Source organism: Lithobates pipiens, unplaced genomic scaffold (assembly GCF_037356315.1).
Source record: "Lithobates pipiens isolate NorthernLeopardFrog02 unplaced genomic scaffold, aLitPip1_a1.2 Scaffold_13, whole genome shotgun sequence".
Classification (NCBI taxonomy): Eukaryota; Metazoa; Chordata; class Amphibia; order Anura; family Ranidae; genus Lithobates; species Lithobates pipiens.
The window spans coordinates 519,200,077-519,218,730 of NW_027507718.1; the positions used below are offsets into that span (position 1 = coordinate 519,200,077).

The 18,654-nt window shown below is 44.8% G+C and overlaps 1 protein-coding gene across 1 annotated transcript in view; it reads left to right on the top strand.

Moving 5' to 3' along the window:
- LOC143975608 (vomeronasal type-2 receptor 26-like) overlaps positions 1–18,654 on the top strand; it is a 149,608-nt gene that overhangs the window by 55,167 nt on the left and 75,787 nt on the right. The window contains exon 4 of the mRNA XM_077478084.1: positions 16,921–17,148. Coding sequence (XP_077334210.1) covers positions 16,921–17,148 — 228 coding nt within the window. The remainder of the gene's footprint in view (positions 1–16,920; positions 17,149–18,654) is intronic.

Sequence of the window (18,654 nt, forward strand, 5' to 3'; positions counted from 1 at the left end):
GCTGATGGGGGTTACCAGGCACAACAACATGGCTGACAGAATCAGGCTGGGCTGTTTGCTGCCCTAAGTGCCCTGGACTTTTTTTAATTGTGTTATAAAGGCATTAATAAGCCCCGGTTCACACTAGGATGCGGTACAAAAAGCCTGCAATGCATGTCTCTCCCAAGGCTGTCTTTAACGTGGGGCAAAAGGAGCAGCTGCCCTGGGCCCAGCCACAGTCATTGTTGTGTGGTGTAAAGCAACTGCTCCTTGAGCCTGCGCTGCTCATAAAAAAGATGGTGGCCAAATGCTACTGGGGTAGAGTTGAATTTGAGCTGTGCGACGGCAGGGCAGGTCCAGGAGGATGCGTGCCTTGCTCTCTCTCACCTCATCTTAAATTTCTCAGCTCTCCCAAGTTCTAACCAACCACTGCCTGACTGGCCATCACGTGACCTCCACATCCCCATAACAGTCGATCACTCTGCCCCCTAACAAACAAAACTGTGATCAGTGGGAGGAGACGGAGCACTCCTCCCTCCTCTGTACAGTCCATGATGAAAGTCTGGAAGTTGGACCTGTCTTCATTGTTGGGGTCACACATTAAGTACATATGTGGTGTGGGGACACTGAGAGCACCTGTTATGGTGATCAGGAAGGACCATTGTGAGTGTTCAGCAGACAATGTACAGGGATAGGAAATGCATGGAACGGTGCAGTCTCTGACCATCTTCTTCATTATGTCTGCAATGTCTCCTGCAGTACACCTACAGTCTCTGACCATCTCCTGTATTACACCTGCAGTCTCTGACCATCTCTTGTAATATGCCTGCAGTCTTTGAACATCTTCCGTAGTACACCTGCAGTCATTGGCCATCTCCTGTAGTATGTCTGCAGTCTATGACCACCTCCTGCAGTATGTCTGCAGTATCTATCTGGTCATCTCCTGTAGTATGTCTGCAGTCTCTGACCATCTCGTGTAGTATGTCTGGCACTAAATGATATGCACAACCCTTTGATGTGTCAGGGGCTGCAGTTGAGGCCCCTAAAACTTCATCGGTTGACCATCACTGGGATGCAGTCTCAAATCAAGCTCTATATCCACACAATAAATGGAGTGTATGAGAGTCAGAACAAGCTGTTCTTGTTTAAAGTAGACCTTTTACCATGAAGGCCTCTTTCACACATACTGCAGTCCCTACCTTCATAGCTGTGTGTGTTCTGCTCATTACTAATAACAAGTTCTATATGTTTTCTGTCTATTGGTGAGTCCCCCACCTCCCCAGTCCATGGTATGCAGGCACTGAGAAGATGATTTGCAGTAACCTCTAACAACCAATCTGTGAACAGTAATATCATGCAGTAACCTCTAGCAACCAATCAGTGAGCAGTCATGATGTGCATGGGGGGGCAAAGAAAATGTGTGCCCAGGGTCCAATCATTATTAAAGATGGCCCTGGTCCTGCACTGCATTCAAATTGCACTGCCCGTGCGATCTAAAGCGGATGTCAATGCAATCTTAATGATACCCCAAACGCAGGTCACAAATGCAGTGTGTTTGCTTGCCCCACATCCCATGATACAAAATGACCATGTGTTCCGGTTGCAACACATTCCCAAAATTGGTGCATGCACAACTTTGGTGTAATGTGGTGCAATCTGAGCCCATTCAAAATAAATGGGCTCAGATCGCATGGCACTGAATCGCACTGAATCACAGTAGTACCACCATATCACCACTACCAGTAGTCACTAGAGCATTGCTCCCAACTGTCCCTAATTTCAAGGGACTGTCCCTGATTTGGAACAATGTCTCTCTGTCCCGTTTTCCTTCTGATTTGTCCCTCATTCCGGTCTGATCTATATAGTTGTATATAAAATACATTATTTATCTTTCTTTTTTTCTTATTAATTTCAAGTAAATACAACATTTATACAAAAAGTACAAGACAGTACAAAGAAGGTTAGGTCCAGAAGTTTTTAGGATGTCATGTAATTCATAGTCATAAATAAGGGAGCATTACAAAACTTTAGCTCACTAAGAATCTATCAGATAAGACCACTACAACACTTTAATTCGCTGTAAATCTATCAGACCATAGTTGTCATTGTGAATCAAAACTCTTTCTAATACCCTGCTTCGTGGCAAGCATAGCTTCATATTTGTAGTGTGGACAAACAATCTCCACTGCCTCAGAGAGGTTTGGGGCTTTGACTGATTTCCACCCCCTTGCTATGAGTAATCTAGCAGCCAAAAGTATATGAGTGACTATGAAGCTGCAGGAGGGGGGAAATTTGTCAATACCTAAATTGAACATCAGCAGACTTGGATCTAGTGAAGTAAGAATATCATTGATATCAGAGATGAGCGTAAGTTCGACTCGAATATCGGCTGTTCGATCGTTCGTTGAAGATCGAACATTATGGGCCGGTCGTGCCAAATTTGAGCCACGCATCACGGCCCATAATGCAGTGCGTCATCGCAGTGCATTGCTGGCTGATGATTGGCCAAGCATGCACTATGACCCACATTCTTTGGCCAATCACAGCGCCATAAGCAAACAGAGCCATAATTGGCCAAAGACAGGGTGCCTGTGGCCAACTATGGCTCAGGGGGTTAAGTACACGCCCCACACTATATAAGGCCGCCTGCATGTTGGCCGTGAGTACGGTGTTGGTGGCGTTTGTGAAAGAGAGAGACAGAGAGACTGTCATTTCATTTAGTTTCAGCAGGCAGGAAATTCCATCCTGGTGTACTGTTGCTAATATACTATATACTTCAGGCAGGCAGACGAGACAGTTAGATAGCTGCAGTGTATTTTGTATATATATGTATCCCAGTTTGTGTATATATATATATATATACTCTGTATATAGTTTACCTAGATCTCACTGCAGACTGTTCCTGGTGTGTACTGTTGCTAATATACTTCAGGCAGGCAGGCGAGACGGATAGCTGCAGTGTATTGTGTGTGTATATATACATCCCGGCTTTATATATATGTAAGTATACGCTGTGTGCAGTTTAGCTTCATCTCACTACAGACCATTCCTGGTGTATTGTTTCTAATATACTTCAGCCAGGCAGGTGACTCACTGAGCTCAGAGCATTTTATATATATATAGTCTAGACAAGTCTATACCTGACTAGACCATTGCCTGAGTGCGTGTTCAAGACACTTTCAGCCAGGCAGGTGACTCAATGAGCTGCCAAGCCTATATCTTATTGTAGGCCATTCCTGGTGTACTTTTTTTTAGTAAACTTCAGGCGTTGTTTTGCTAATCTAATTGTACAGTATGTCTGAAAGGCCACCAAGGAGAGGCAGACACTCACAGGCCACTAAAAGAGGGCAAGCAGTCTCTGTGTCTACAGAAAACAGTGCTGGTCTTGGACACCGTGTATCCTCAGCACGTGGCCGTGGGGCACGTTTGTCCTTTTTTCGGGAGCTGGCCGTGTTGAGTAGGGATGAGTTTGATGTTCGAGTTGAACACATGTTCGACTCGAACACCGGCTGTTCGCCCATTCGGTGAAGACAGAACGGGCATCGCAGTGCATTGCTGGCTCATGATTGGCCAAGCATGCACTGTGACCCAGCATGCTTGGCTAATCACAGCGCCGGCAGTGAAGAGAGCCATAATTGGCCACAGGCAGTAGTTTGTGTGCCTCCAGCACAGCACAGTATACACCTCTAGTATATTACCATGTCTGGAAGGCCAACAAGGAGAGGCAGACAGGCACAAGACAATAAAAGAGGGCAAGCAGGCTCTGTGTCTAGAGACAACAGTGCTGGTCACGGACGCGGTGCATCGTCATCAGCACATGGCCATGGGACACGTTTCTCCTTATTTTTGGCAGCTGGACGTGTTGAGCCACATCATGCTGAAGACTTGGTAGAGTGGATGACCAAGCCCTCTTCATCCTCCTCATCCTCTCTTACTCAGGCTCAGGGTACTAGCAAAGCAGCTGCCAATGCATCCTCTTTCCTCGTCTCAATGTCATCATCAGTCACTCCTTTCCTAGACCCACCATGTCCTCCTGAGGAGTCCCCCGAACTGTTTGAGCAGAGTGTTGGGTACATGCTCCAGGAGGATGTCCAGTGTTTTGTCGGCTCTGATGATGATACTCAGCTAGAGGAAGGCAGTAGCATGAGTGCAGAGAGGGGATGCTCAAGAAGGACCGCAATCTGGCAGTCATGTTCCACAAGCTGCAGCATACTGCCAGGCTTGCTCCAATGATGAAGAGGAAGGGGATGATGAGGTCACTGACTCCCCATGGGTGCCTGATAGGAGAGAGGAGAAGGAGGAGGCACATCTTCAATGAGGCAGGATGCCCTCCGGGGGCCAGCTTAGGGGCAGCACACTGACTGAATCACACCGCAGAGCTCTGCCTGTGCAGGGCGCTGCCTCTGCACGTTATTCTAAAAGTTCTTTGGTGTGGGCCTTTTTTTAGATGAGTGCATCAGATCGCACCGCTGCTATTTGCAACATATGTCTCAAGCGTATCTCACATGGCCAAAATATCAGCCGCTTGGGCACCACATGCTTGACCAGACATATGTTGACCTGCCATGCAGCTTGTTGGCAAGCTTACCTCAAAGACCCACACCAAAGAACAAAGCGGACTTCTCCTTGCTCCTCATCAGCTGGGATCTCCAACCCCACTAGGCCTTCAGTCCTCTCTGAAAACTGCACTGAGGAGAATGAAGGTGTAGAATTAGGTGTGTCACAGCCAAGTGCTTGCGGGCACTCTGCTAGCAGTACACCCACGTCCGATTGTAGCAGGCAAATTTCCCTGCCCCAGGTGATGGACCATAGAAAGAAGTTCACTCCCAGCCATCCACATGCCCAGCAGTTGAATGCTAGCTTGGCTAAATTGCTAGCACTTCAACTGCTGCCTTTTCAGTTGGTAGACTCAGCCCCCTTCCATGAGTTTTTGCAATCTGTGGTTCCTCAGTGGCAGGTCCCCAAACGCCACTTTTTCTCACGGAAGGCGATTCTGGCTCTCTGCCGGCATGTGGAAGGCAATGTCCTTGCCTCGCTGGACAGGGCGGTCAGCGGTAAGGTGCATATTACCGCTGACTCATGGTCCAGCAGGCATGGGCAGGGACGTTACCTGTCTTTCACGGCCCATTGGGTCACTCTTCTGGCAGCTGGAAAGGATGCAGGACAAGGTGTAGTAGTGTTGGAGATTGTTCCACCACCCCGCCTCTAAAATGCTACTACTGGTTGTGACACACCTCTCTCCTCCACCCCCTCCTCTTCTTCTTCCTCTATGACCTCTTCCAGTGCTCTGTTCTCGGAACCAGCGGTGCTACGTAGGCGTTCAAGGGGCTACGCAAGTACGCAGGCAAAGCGATGCCATGCTGTGCTTGTGCTGGTTTGTTTGGGGGACAGGAGCCACACTGGGGCAGATATTTTGTCAGCTCTGCAGGGGCAGGCCGAGTGGTGGTTGACGCCACGCCAGCTTAAGCCAGGATTGGTGGTTTGCGACAATGGCACCAACCTCCTCTCTGCCCTCCGACAGGGACAACTGACCCATGTGCCCCGTGTGGCTCACGCCCTTAACCTGGTGGTGCAGCGGTTCTTGGGCAGGTACCCAGGCTTACAAGATGTCCTGAAGTAGGCCAGGAAAGTCTGTGTGCATTTCCGCCGATCATTTAATGCCAGTGCTCGGCTGGCTGAGCTCCAAAAGGAGTTGAACCTGCCCAAGAACCACCTTATATGTGACATGCCCACCAGGTGGAACTCAATGTTGGCCATGCTGCAGCGGCTGCACATGCAGCATAGGGCCATCAATGAGTACCTATGCGACTACGGCACCAGGACAGGGTCAGGGGAGCTCAGTTTTTCTCACCACGCCAGTGGGGCATGATCAGGGATGCATGTACTGTCCTGTAACCATTTGAGGAGGCCACAAGGATGGTGAGCAGTGACAGTGCATGCATCAGTGACACTGTACCTCTTGTCCACCTCTTGGAGCATACGCTGCGTGGAATAATGGACAGTGCACTTGAGGCAGAACAGAGGCAGGAAGAGGAGGACTTCCTTGCCTCTCAAGGCCCCCTTTGTCCAGACAGTGTCCCTGCTGTGCCACCCATCACACAGGAAGAGGAGGAGGAGGAGGAAGATTGTGTCAGCATGGAGGTGGAGCCTGGCACTCAGCATCAGCAGCAGCAGTCTTGTAGGGATGATGTACAGTCTCAAGAAACCCGTGGACTTCTACATGGCTTGGAGGAGGTGGCTGTGAATCATGTTGTCCTTAGTGACCCAGAGGACTTCGGACTGAATGCCTCAGCTAACCAATGCTGCATGGCCTCCCTGATCCTTCAAAGCCTGCGTAAAGATCCTAGTATTCTTCGGATCAAGGAAAGGGACCATTACTGGCTGGCCACTCTCCTTGATCCACGGTACAAGGGTAAGGTTGCCGACCTTATCTTGCCATCGCAGAGGGAACAGAGGGTGAGACATCTCCGGGAGGCCTTGCAGAAAGGTCTCTGCAGTGCGTTCCCAGAGACTCAGAGGTTACAAACTCCTGGTCCTGGAAAACGTGTTGCTGAGGCTTTCGGTCAGAAAGAGTGGTGGAGAAAGTGGCCATCTGACCGATGCATTCAGACAATTTTTTAGTCCCCAAGGTATGATTTGTTCCAGCAACCATCGTCAGCATCTGATTTACATGGTGCAGGAATACCTAGGGGCAAGGTCAGACTTGGATACCTTTCCCATCAAAAATCCTCTGGCTTACTGGGTCTTGAGGATGGATCACTGGCCAGAGCTTGCACAGTATGCAATTGAGCTACTGGCCTGTCCTACATCCAGCGTTCTTTCGGAACGCACCTTCAGTGCTGCTAGTGGCTTTGTAACCGATCACAGTGTGCGCCTGTTTAACAGGGGCATGTAATTACTATTTTTGATGCAATGCTTTGCAGCAGGACTCATTCCTGCACTACAACTAGAGTATCTGGGAGAGGTTGAAGTGTTGTGGCACCAGCAAGCAGTGCCTAAGGCCCAATTTTTCAGCCCCTGTTTAACAGGGGCATGTAGCTACAATTCTTGATATAATATTTCACAGCAGGGCACATTCCTATGCCCACCAAGAGTAACTGTGAGGACTTATAGTGTTGTGGCACCAGCACCACAACCAACAAAGGCCCAATTTTTCTACCACTGTTCAACAATGGCATGTAATTACTATTCTTGATATAATCGTTCACAGCAGGGTACTCCAGCGCCCACCAAGATTCACTTTGAGGGCTTACAGTGTTGTGGCAACACCTTGTTCCGCCATTTCTGCAGAGAATATAGGGCAGGCCCCTACTTTCAAACATCCAACTTACAAACATCTCCTACTTGCAAACATAAGGAGACAACAGGAAGTGAGATGAAAAAAGACGGACGGCAAAACAAATTATACAGGGGTGATAACCCTTCCCTATGTTTTCCAAAAATCTTAAAAATAGATTTTTTGACTGGAGCTACACTTTAAAAATGTACCAGTTCAAAAATACAGATTACAGATTCTACTTAACACAACAAACCTACACAGTCCCTGTCTTGTTTGCACCGCCTGTATACTCCTGTTCTGAGTATATAGGGCCTGGGGGCTTCACACCTTTCCTTTCTTTAATATGGGTACGGGGTTCCCCTTAATATCCGTACAAGACCCAAAGGGGCTGGTAATGGGCACGGGGGGCTGCCTATGCCATTTTTCTCAATGATTTTCATCCATATTGCTGGAACCAGATATTACATTAAAGTGGTTGTAAACCCTTACAAACCACTTTGACCTACAGGTAAGCCTAGATATACAGTTTAGGAGATATTTGCCAAAAGACAGGCACCGCTGTCTATAGCGCATGCGCCGTAGACAGCGGCGTGCAGGCACACTGAGCGTGCCACAGTTAACAGTGATGCCGCGAGTGGCGGCTCCCGTGCACATGCGCGGGAGTGACGTCATCGCGGCTCCATCGAATGACAGTGCCAGAGCAGCGAGACCCACCAAGAAGATGGATGCTCCGTACACAAGGGGACAGCGGTGACTTCGCTGGCTCCTATGTCAGGTAAGTGACACATAATGGACTACTATGCAATGCATAGTAGCCCATTATGCTTTACCTTTGCAGGGAGACAAAGAGGAAGTAAACCCATCAGGGTTTACTTCCTCTTTAAAACCGCAAGCAGTTTTTAATGACTTTTTTTGAAACTGTCACTATTACTGAACTGAAGCTGTCACTGCACTAACCTAACTAATGCTAACAGGGGTGATCAGAGCCTACTCAGAGACCTGTGGACTGATTAGAACTTATTTAACTTTTTTTTTTTTTTTCACTCTGAAAACTGAACTGTATCAATTTCTCCTCACAGACGATCTGAGGAGAAAGAGATACTCTGAAGCTGTTTGACAGGCTTCCCATTCATGTGCTCGCTGTGATTGGCTGTCACAGCGATCACATGACTGGGGGTGGGTTCTCCCACCTGTCAATCATTAGTCCGAGACCCGAAGGTGTAACGGACACTCGGTTCTCCTTGCTGCGTGCACGGGAACTGGCGCGATCCCGGCCAGAGCACATGTACTCAGATATGCGGCCCCCTGGAAAAAAGCCCAGGTATTTGGGGCCGCATATCTGCGTGCACTCAGCGGGAAAGGGTTAAGAACAAACCTACAGTCCCTGTCTTATTTGGACTGCCTGTATACTGCTGTTCGGAGTATATAGGGCCTGGGTGCCCCACGCCTTTTCTATTTTTAATTTGGGTGTGTGGTTCCCCTTAGTATCCGTACAAGACCCAAAGGGGCTGGTAAAGGGCTGGGGGGGGGGGTACCCATGCCTTTTTTCTCAATGATTTTTATCCATATTGCCGGGACCAGATATTACATTAAAGCCGCAAGCAGTTTTATTCCTTTAGGAATGTCATTTTGTACAGGAACAGTTCTAAACACGAGAAACATGTGCCACTTTACAGGCATACAATAGACACCCCCCAGACACGATATTTAAAGGAATATTTCACTTTTATTTTTTCACTTTAAGCATCATTAAAAACACTGCTCCTGAAAAAACGGCAGTTTTTAAAAATTGTTTTTTTTTTGGCAACCAACCCTTTTTAGGACAATAACTTGCATATTAGTCATATTAGTCTTTAAAATTCACTCTTTTGATTTTGAATGTTCGAGTCCCATAGACTTTAACGGGGTTCTAAAGTTTGCGCAAACTTTCGGTCCGTTCGCAGGTTCTGGTGCAGGGGGTGTTCAGCTCATCCCTAGAAGCTGGTGATCTTCTTGCAGGTCCAGAATATGTGCAATAGGTGTCCAACATCTCCACATCTCCTTTGTATCAATGAGGGGAATAGGAAGGAGCAAAGGGGGAAGGGGAAGGAAAAGGGAAGGGGGGGATGGGAGAATTATAACATCAAATAGAAGCAAGTAAAATCTGGGACTCTAATTGGGACGACGGCCACTGGTAAGTAATATTGTCTCAGTCCCTAGTGGTACAAATGGGAAGAGGGGAAAAGGAAGAGGGGATGGTGTAAGGGGAGGGGACAAAAGACAAAAGGGAATTTGGGACTTTTAATTGCAACACACCACCGGAATATAATGAATCAATTGATATAATAAAAGGTAGTTTATTGGGTACACTAGAGCATAATTAGGCAATGCATTTCAATGAAGTAAAAAGCGTACACAATATAATAATAAACACGATTGGCTGAGGAAATCCCATTTTTGGACGATACGTGTGATTTAAGAAAAGACCCTGGAATGTCACTGCAACCACCTCATGGTATCGCTTGTGAATTATATAACATAGCATAACATAACATCAGTAAAAAAACTTGACGTGTTTCGTGAATAAACTTCCACTCATCAGGAGAAAATTAAGCCTGGATATGTCTGTAATATAATATAAAATTGACTAAATAATAATAGGTTATTACAATGAAAAAAGGGGAGAACAAAAAGTATATATACTCCCAGCATTCTTACCAGTAAAATAAAAAGAAGCATAAATAGTACTGTGATGTTAGCGGCTAGACAAACTGTGGAGAACATGATCCCCATGGGGAGCTGAGGTCGTGGCGCTGCAGCAGAGGCCCAGCAATCATGGGACAGTGATGAGGAGATGCCCCCAAGACACAATTGTAGATGTGACTTGTGTGTAATGGTGCCCATAAAATATCTGTAAAGATATTAAATAGTGATAATGAGTCATTACAATAATGAAGTAAAATGGGTGGAGGAAAAAAGTAGACAGGTGACCATGACAAAAAGACCACAGTGATCAACAAGGGAATAGTTGAACTAAAAAAGATGATAAAGTGTAACACAGTAAGAGATGATCAAACTGGGCTGAGCTGTTTGTCGTGTTTTGGGGTATTATTATGTATATTGTTTATTAATATCATCATTTTTATTATTATTTCTATGTGACTTACCAATCATGTTTATTATTATATTGTGTACGCTTTTTACTGCATTGAAATTCATTGCCTAATTATGCTCTAGTGTACCCAATAAACTACCTTTTTATTATATCAATTGATTCATTATATTCCTGTGGTGTGTTGCAATTAAAAGTCCCTAATTTCTTTTTGTCTACCCCCTCCCCTTACACCATCACCTCTTCCTTTCCCCCTCTTCCCATTTGTACCACTAGGGACTGAGACGATGTTACTTACCAGTGGCCATCGTCCCATCTATAGTCCCAGTTTTTACTTGCTTCTATTTGATGCTATAATTCTCCCATCCCCCCTTCCCTTTTCCTTCCCCTTCCCCCCTTTGCTCCTTCCTATTCCCCTCTTTGATACAACTGATAGGGATGGAGACAATGGTCTATTGTTACCGTTGCCTCATTTAACCACTTCCCTACCCAACCATAGTAATATGACGCCCGCAGATGGGATCTCCCATCCTGGGCGGGCATCTTATGATGTCCTCCCATTCCCGGCCGTCTAGGGGGCGCGCACGTGCCACCGCCAGTGCACGCGCGCACCCGCGGCCTTGCTCAGGACCTGTGCGCGTGCCGCAATGTCTGCCGGGCATCCGCAATTGCCCGGGAACACAGCAGGACCATGGATCTGTGTATTTAAACACACAGATCCATGTCCTGTCAGAGGAGAGGAGACCAATGGTGTGTTCCCAGTAAGGATTAGCTGAACACCCCCTGGTTCACACCAGAACCTGCGAATAGACCTAAACTTCGTGTGAACTTTCGAACCCTATTAACGTCTATGGGACTCAAATGTTCAAAGTTGAAAGTGCTAATTTTAAAGGCTAATATGTAAGTTATTGTCCTAAAAAGTGTTTGGGGGCCTGGGTCCTGCCCCAGGGGACATGTATCAATGCAAAAAAAAGTTTTTAAAAATGTCAGTTTTTCCGGGAGCAGTGATTTTAATAATGTTTAAAGTGAAACAAAAGTGTAATATTCCTTTAAATTTCGTACCTGGGGGGTGTGTATAGTATGCCTGTAAAGGGGCGCATGTTTCCCATGCTTAGAACTGTCCCTGCACAAAGTGTCATTTCTGCAGGAAAAAAAGTAATTTAAAATCACTCGCGGCTATAATGAATTGTTGACTCCCCGTAATACAGAGAATAGTCATTGAAAGTCATTGATAAAAAAAAAGCGTGGGGTTCCCCCAAATTCAATTACCAGGCCCTTCAGGTCTGGTATAAATATTAAGGGGAACCCCGCACCAAATTAAAAAAAATGACGTGGGGTTCCCCCCAAATATCCATACCAGACCTGAAAGGTATGGATTTTAATGGGAACTCCACACCAAATAAAAAAAATGGCGTGGAGTTCCTCCTACAAATCCATTCCAGACCCTTTATCTGAGCACGCAACCTGGCAGGCTGCAGGAAAAGAGGGGGGACGAGAGAGCGCCCCCCCTCCTGAACCGTACCAGGCCACATGCCCTCAACATTGGGAGGATGCTTTGGGGGTCTGTGACCCCTCAAAGCACCTTTTCCCCATGTTGATGAGGACAAGGGCCTCATCCCCACAACCCTGGCCTGTGGTTGTGGGGGTCTGCGGGCGAGGGGCTTATCAGAATCTGGAAGCCCCCTTTAACAAGGGGACCCCCAGATCCTGTCCCCCCATTTGAAATGGTAAGGGGGTACAAAAGTACCCCTACCATTTCACGAAGAAAGTGTAAAAGAATGTTAAAAAAAACACACACACCGTTGCAAATGTCCTTTATTAAAAATTAAAAAAATGTAAAAAAGATTCTAGCGGTGGTAATCCACACTTGCTATCCAGCGACACATGGTCATCTCTCTGGGGTCCAGCAATGGCTGAACTGATCCAGCAATGGGTGATCTCTCCCTCCAGCGCAGCGCATCCATCCTCTGTCTCCACTGGCGGAGACACTGCGAGGATCACGGCAGCCTGACATTTCTTATATGAGGAGAGCGGGGCCACCCGTCACATGACCCCGCCCCCTCTGACGCAAGTGGGAAAGCCTGGCTTCCCCAATGACATGTGGGAGACCCTGCCCTCCTCATTAGGGATGAGCTGAACACCCCCCCCCCCCCGGTTTGGTTTGCACCAGAACTTTCGAACGGACCAAAAATGTGTGCGAACTTTAGAACCCCATTGAAGTCTATGGGACTAGAACGTTAGAAATAAAAAGGGCTAATTTTAATGGCTAATAAGCAAGATATTATCCTAATAGGGTTTGGGGACCCGGCTCCTGCCCCAGGGGACATGGGTCAATGCCAATTTTTTTTTTTTAAAGGGACTGATTTTAATGACAAGTCATTTAAAACTGCTTGCAGTTTTAATGTAATATCTGTTTCCAGCAATATGGATGAAAATCATTATGAAAAATGGCATGGGTAGCCCCCCCTGCCCATTACCAGCCCCTTTGGGTCTTGTACGGTTATTAAGGGGAACCCCGTATCCAAATTAAAAAAAGGAAAGGCATGGGGCCTACAGGCCCTATATACACAGAACTGCAGTATACAGGCGGTGCAAACAAGACAGGGACTGTGTAGGTTTGTTGTGTTAAGTAGAATCTGTTTGTAATTTTGAACTTTTTTAAAGTGTAGCTCCAGTCAAAAAATCAATTTTTAAGCTTTTTGGAAAACATAGGGAAGGGTTATCACCCCTGTATAATTTTGGCCACGTGCTGATGATGATGCACTGTGTTCACGACCAGCACTTTTGTCCCTAGACACAGAGCCTGCTTGCCCTATTTTATTGGCTCGTGACTGTCTGCCTCTACTTGTTGGCCTTCCAGACATAGTAATGGCCTGCAGGGAGATGGGAAAACCAACAATTGGGTAGTGTATATTGTGCTGGAGGCACACAACACCCACTGTAAATGCTGCAGATGCCTGTATTAGAGAACACCAGCAAAAAAGGGTATATACAGGTGTATACTGTGCTGGAGGCACACAACACCTACTTTAAATCCTGAAGATGCCTGTATTAGAGAACACCAAGAATAAAGAGTAGATACTGTACAGTTGTATACTGTGCTGGAGGCACACAACACCCACTTTAACTCCTGCAGATGGCTGTATTAGAGAACACCAGCAATAAAGGATAGCTACAGGTGTATACTGTGCTGGAGGCATACAACACCCACTTTAACTCCTGCAGATGCCTGTATTAGAGAACACCAGCAATAAAGGGTAGCTACAGGTGTATACTGTGCTGGAGGCATACAACCCCCACTTTAACTCCTGCAGATGCCTTGCTCATTCCCTGCACGCCGGAACACGCTACACAAGGCCGCCGGCTGGCGGCCTTATATAGTGTGGGGTGTGTACTAAACACCCTGAGCTATAATTGGCCACAGGCATCCTCTCCTCGCTGCCGGCGCTGTGATTGGCCAAGCATATGGGGTCACAGTGCATGCTTGGCCAATCATGAGCCAGCAATGCACTGCGATGGTGCAGTGCATTGTGGGCCATATGCGCCACGCGAGTTTGGCACGAACGGCCCATAACGTTTGGTATTCGCCGATCTCGGGAACAGCTGATGTTCAAGTCGAACATGCGTTCGACTCGAACACCAAGCTCACCCCTGCTAAGCACAGCTGCACCACATTCTGTATGCACCAGTTTTAGAAAATCCCCCCCCCCCCGAAACTTCCCTTTCAGAGAAGCTGGAACGATTATCTTGACTGTCTTGATTCTTACACCTTGTGAGGGGAAAGGGGAGTGGAATGATAACTGAAGCCTCTGACTTAAAGGGTAACTTCACTATCATGGGGAAAAAATCTAGCAAATAATATATATATATATATATATATATATATATATACACACTACCGTTCAAAAGTTTGGGGTCACATTGAAATGTCCTTATTTTTGAAGGAAAAGCACTGTACTTTTCAATGAAGCTAACTTTAAACTAGTCCTAACTTTAAACAAATATACTCTATACATTGCTAATGTGGTAAATGACTATTCTAACTGCAAATGTCTAGTTTTTGGTGCAATATCTACATAGGTGTATAGAGGCCCATTTCCAGCAACTATCACTCCAGTGTTGTAATGGTACAATGTGTTTGCTCATTGGCTCAGAAGGCTAATTGATGATTAGCAAACCCTTGTGCAATCATGTTCACACATCTAAAAACAGTCTAGCTCCTTCCAGAAGCTACAAAACTGACCTTCCTGTGAGCAGATTGAGTTTCTGGAGCATCACATTTGTGGGGTCAATTAAACGCTCAAAATGGCCAGAAAAAGAGAACTTTCATCTGAAACTCGACAGTCTATTCTTGTTCTTAGAAATGAAGGCTATTCCATGCGAGAAATTGCAAAGAAATTGAAGATTTCCTACAACGGTGTGTACTACTCCCTTCAGAGGACAGCACAAACAGGCTCTAACCAGAGTAGAAAAAGAAGTGGGAGGCCGCGTTGCACAACTAAGCAAGAAGATAAGCACATTAGAGTCTCTAGTTTGAGAAACAGACGCCTCACAGGTCCCCAACTGGCATCTTCATTAAATAGTACCCGCAAAACACCAGTGTCAACATCTACAGTGAAGAGGCGGCTGCGGGATTTTGGGCTTCAGGGCAGAGTGGCAAAGAAAAAGCCATATCTGAGACTGGCCAATAAAAGAAAAAGATTAAGATGGGCAAAAGAACACAGACATTGGACAGAGGAAGACTGGAAAAAAGTGTTGTGGACGGATGAATCCAAGTTTGAGGTGTTTGGATCACAAAGAAGAACGTTTGTAAGACGCAGAACAAATGAAAAGATGCTGGAAGAATGCCTGACGCCATCTGTTAAGCATGGTGGAGGTAATGTGATGGTCTGGGGTTGCTTTGGTGCTGGTAAGGTGGGAGCTTTGTACAGAGTAAAAGGGATTTTGAATAAGGAAGGCTATCACTCCATTTTGCAACGCCATGCCATACCCAGTGGACAGCACTTGATTGGAGCCAATTTCATCCTATAACAGGATAATGACCCTAAACACACCTCCAAATTGTGCAAGAACTATTTACAGCAGAAGCAGGCAGCTGGTATTCTATCGGTAATGGAGTGGCCAGCACAGTCACCAGATCTGAACCCCATTGAGCTGTTGTGGGAGCAGCTTGACCGTATGGTACGCCAGAAGTGCCCATCCAACCAATCCAACTTGTGGGAGCTGCTTCTAGAAGCGTGGGGTGCAATTTCTCCAGCTTACCTCAATAAATTAACAGCTAGAATGCCAAAGGTGTGCAATGCTGTAATTGCTGCAAAAGGAGGATTCTTTGACGAAAGCAAAGTTTGATGTAAAAACAATGTTATTTCAAATACAAATAATCATTATTTCTAACCTTGTCAATGTCTTGACTCTATTTTCTATTCATTTCACAACGTATGGTGGTGAATAAGTGTGACTTTTCATGGAAAACACAAAATTGTTTGGGTGACCCCAAACTTTTGAACGGTAGTATATATATATATATATATATATATATAGCATATATAATTGTGACACAGGCCACATTGTAATTTTATGTTATTAAAAATTAACTTACCTTTTCAATCAGCACAGTTTTCAAATTATATTTTCTGTAAAACATAATATGGCAACCTGGAGGTATTCTGTGCACTGTTGGTGTACAGAACTCCCCCAGAAAGATAATTTCCTACTTATGTGATTGGCTCACTGATTTCCCCAGAGATACAAGTCAGATTTTAGACATCCTCTGCAACAAAAAAAAAGTTGTGTGCGATACGCCTAAGCCCTTGTACACACGGTCAGACATTCCGACAACAAAATCCGTCTGGTTTTTTTCTGACGGATTTTGTCCGAAACTGGTGTTGCATACACATGGTCGGACAAAGTTGTCGGAAAAATTTGATTGTTCGGAACATAATGATGTTCGTTCGTTGGGACAGGACTACGTTGCGGCTAGTAGCCAATAGCTTTGGTCTCGTAATTTGATCTGAGCATGCATTGCACTTTGTCCGATCGGAAATTCTCTACATTGGGAAAATTCTCTAGATTGGAAAAAGTCCGATCGGATTTTGTTGTCCGGAAAAATTTGAGGTCCTGCTCTCAAATTTTTTCCGTCGGAAATTCTGACAGAAAAATTCTGATAGAGCCCACACACGATCGGATTTTCCGACAATATAATCTGATCGAACCTTTTCCGTTGGAAATTTCCAACTGTGTGTACAAGGGCTTATGGTTTAATCACTGCTAAATGGATACAGACCCTTTCCTCATTAGTGCCCTGAAAGTGCATCAGCTGATTAATAATGAAAGCATTACTCCCCTTCAGAATCAGTATGTAAAAGGAATAGAATAACAACCACAGCAACTTCATAGCAGAAACAGTTGAAATCTGCAACAAAGTTTGTTAACATCCCTGCAATGTACATTGACCTCCCAGAGTGGGAAAGTTTTTTTTTCACAAGAAGCATGAAGTTACTCTTTACATATTTATTTCCCTGTGACAAATTTATTTTCCCTGATTGACATAATTTCTCTATATTTTTTGAAGCTGTATAACTATTTGAAAAAAATTAAGTATTCATTTGATTCTAATGAACCAGTGCCATTCTTCAATGAAGATGGGGAATTTGTTCATAAGTTCAAAATAATAAATTGGGTACATGAAGATGAATACAATATGATTTATAAGGACGTGGGGGATTTTACACCCTGGGCACCAGAGGATCAGCAATTTCAGATCGACATCGAGGCCATAACATGGAAGTTCAGCAATGAGGTAAGACCATCATAGAAATGAGGACTCATAATGAAGGGAAAGCCTTTGTGTTTCAATGAACTTCAGATTCTAATTAATTAGATACAAACTATTCATTTTTCTGAATGGACTGCATATAAATAACCATGATGATAAATCTAGGTAGGACCATTAGAGTTTATTGCGATGCTGACCCATAGTGATCTCTCCTAATAGCTGAAATGTTAACAAGGTTTCAGAAACAAAAATAAAAGCATTGGTGTGAAATTACTAGACATGGGCACGGTCAATATATTTGTTTCGTTCTGTTCCGTTACGGTTTGTATTAAAATGAATTCGTACATTTATTTTGTGTCCGAAATTCCGTTTCAATTCGTACGAAATACGAATTGTCGCTAGGTTCGTTAACTTGTACGAACGTTCGTTACGATGAATTTAACGGCAAAAATATACCTCAATATGACAGTCGATGCTGATGGAAGTTTGGTTTTTATCCGAAATACAAAATTCCGTCGAAGATTTTCCTATCCGAAATATGAATTTTCGTTAGATGAGGGGCTCCCACCATCCCTTTGCTGTGCTGACTTCCTCCTTCGGATTTGTAAACAAAAGTTCGTATTTCGTACAGAATTCGGACGCATGACGATTCGTATTTCGGATCCTCCCGGACGTACAAATTTAGGGAAACGAATCCCACGTGTCTAGAAATTACTAAAGGAAAATAGAATGTGCACTTTGCAAATGCAGTTGCACTCATTTTCCCCAGAGCTTAGTGATTGCAGTAAGGCTCTGATAATGTTCATCCAATCATGTACAAGCAAAAATTATTTTTTTTCATTTTTTTATTTGCCTTGCACCTAATTGGGTATTCCTTACAATGTGAAGCTTTTTTTCTCCTCTATTTGTTGTGCATTTTGTTTTGTATTTTAGAAAATGTGGAAAAAAAAAAAAAACCCCATCAAATAGCAACTTTGAAAAATAAAATACATGTACACAGATATGGTTCAAGTGTTAGACCAGGGGTGTCCAATCTGCAGCCCAGGGGCAAAAATCATAAACTTACCTAGAAATGTAGATTTTATTGAGGTGGGGGAGATTTTTTGTAACAGTGCATTTACTGGATGTTTTATCTTCTGAAAGAAACAAATGACACACTGGACAAAGGACACACTGAAGAAGGCCTTCAAGATTAAGTAGAGAGACCATCACAAGTGTATTATTATTATTAGTATTGATTACTAATATTGCTTACTGATAATACTTTTAGTGTTATTCTGTTACTAGTAAGGACATTTGGGATTGATATATTTGTTTATGTAGTGCCCCTATTGGTTTTGATTTGTTTGATAAATGAACGCATCACTATCTGGGTCGATAGATGTATGTCATGGTTATGCAATAGAGTTCGTCTGCTTACCTGTCTCCATGTGTTCATCTCTAGAGACCAACCGACCCTCACCTGACTGTTTTTGTAATCCATCCTCTGACATGGCTCCACCCTAGCTCCTATCAGAGAACTCTATATTA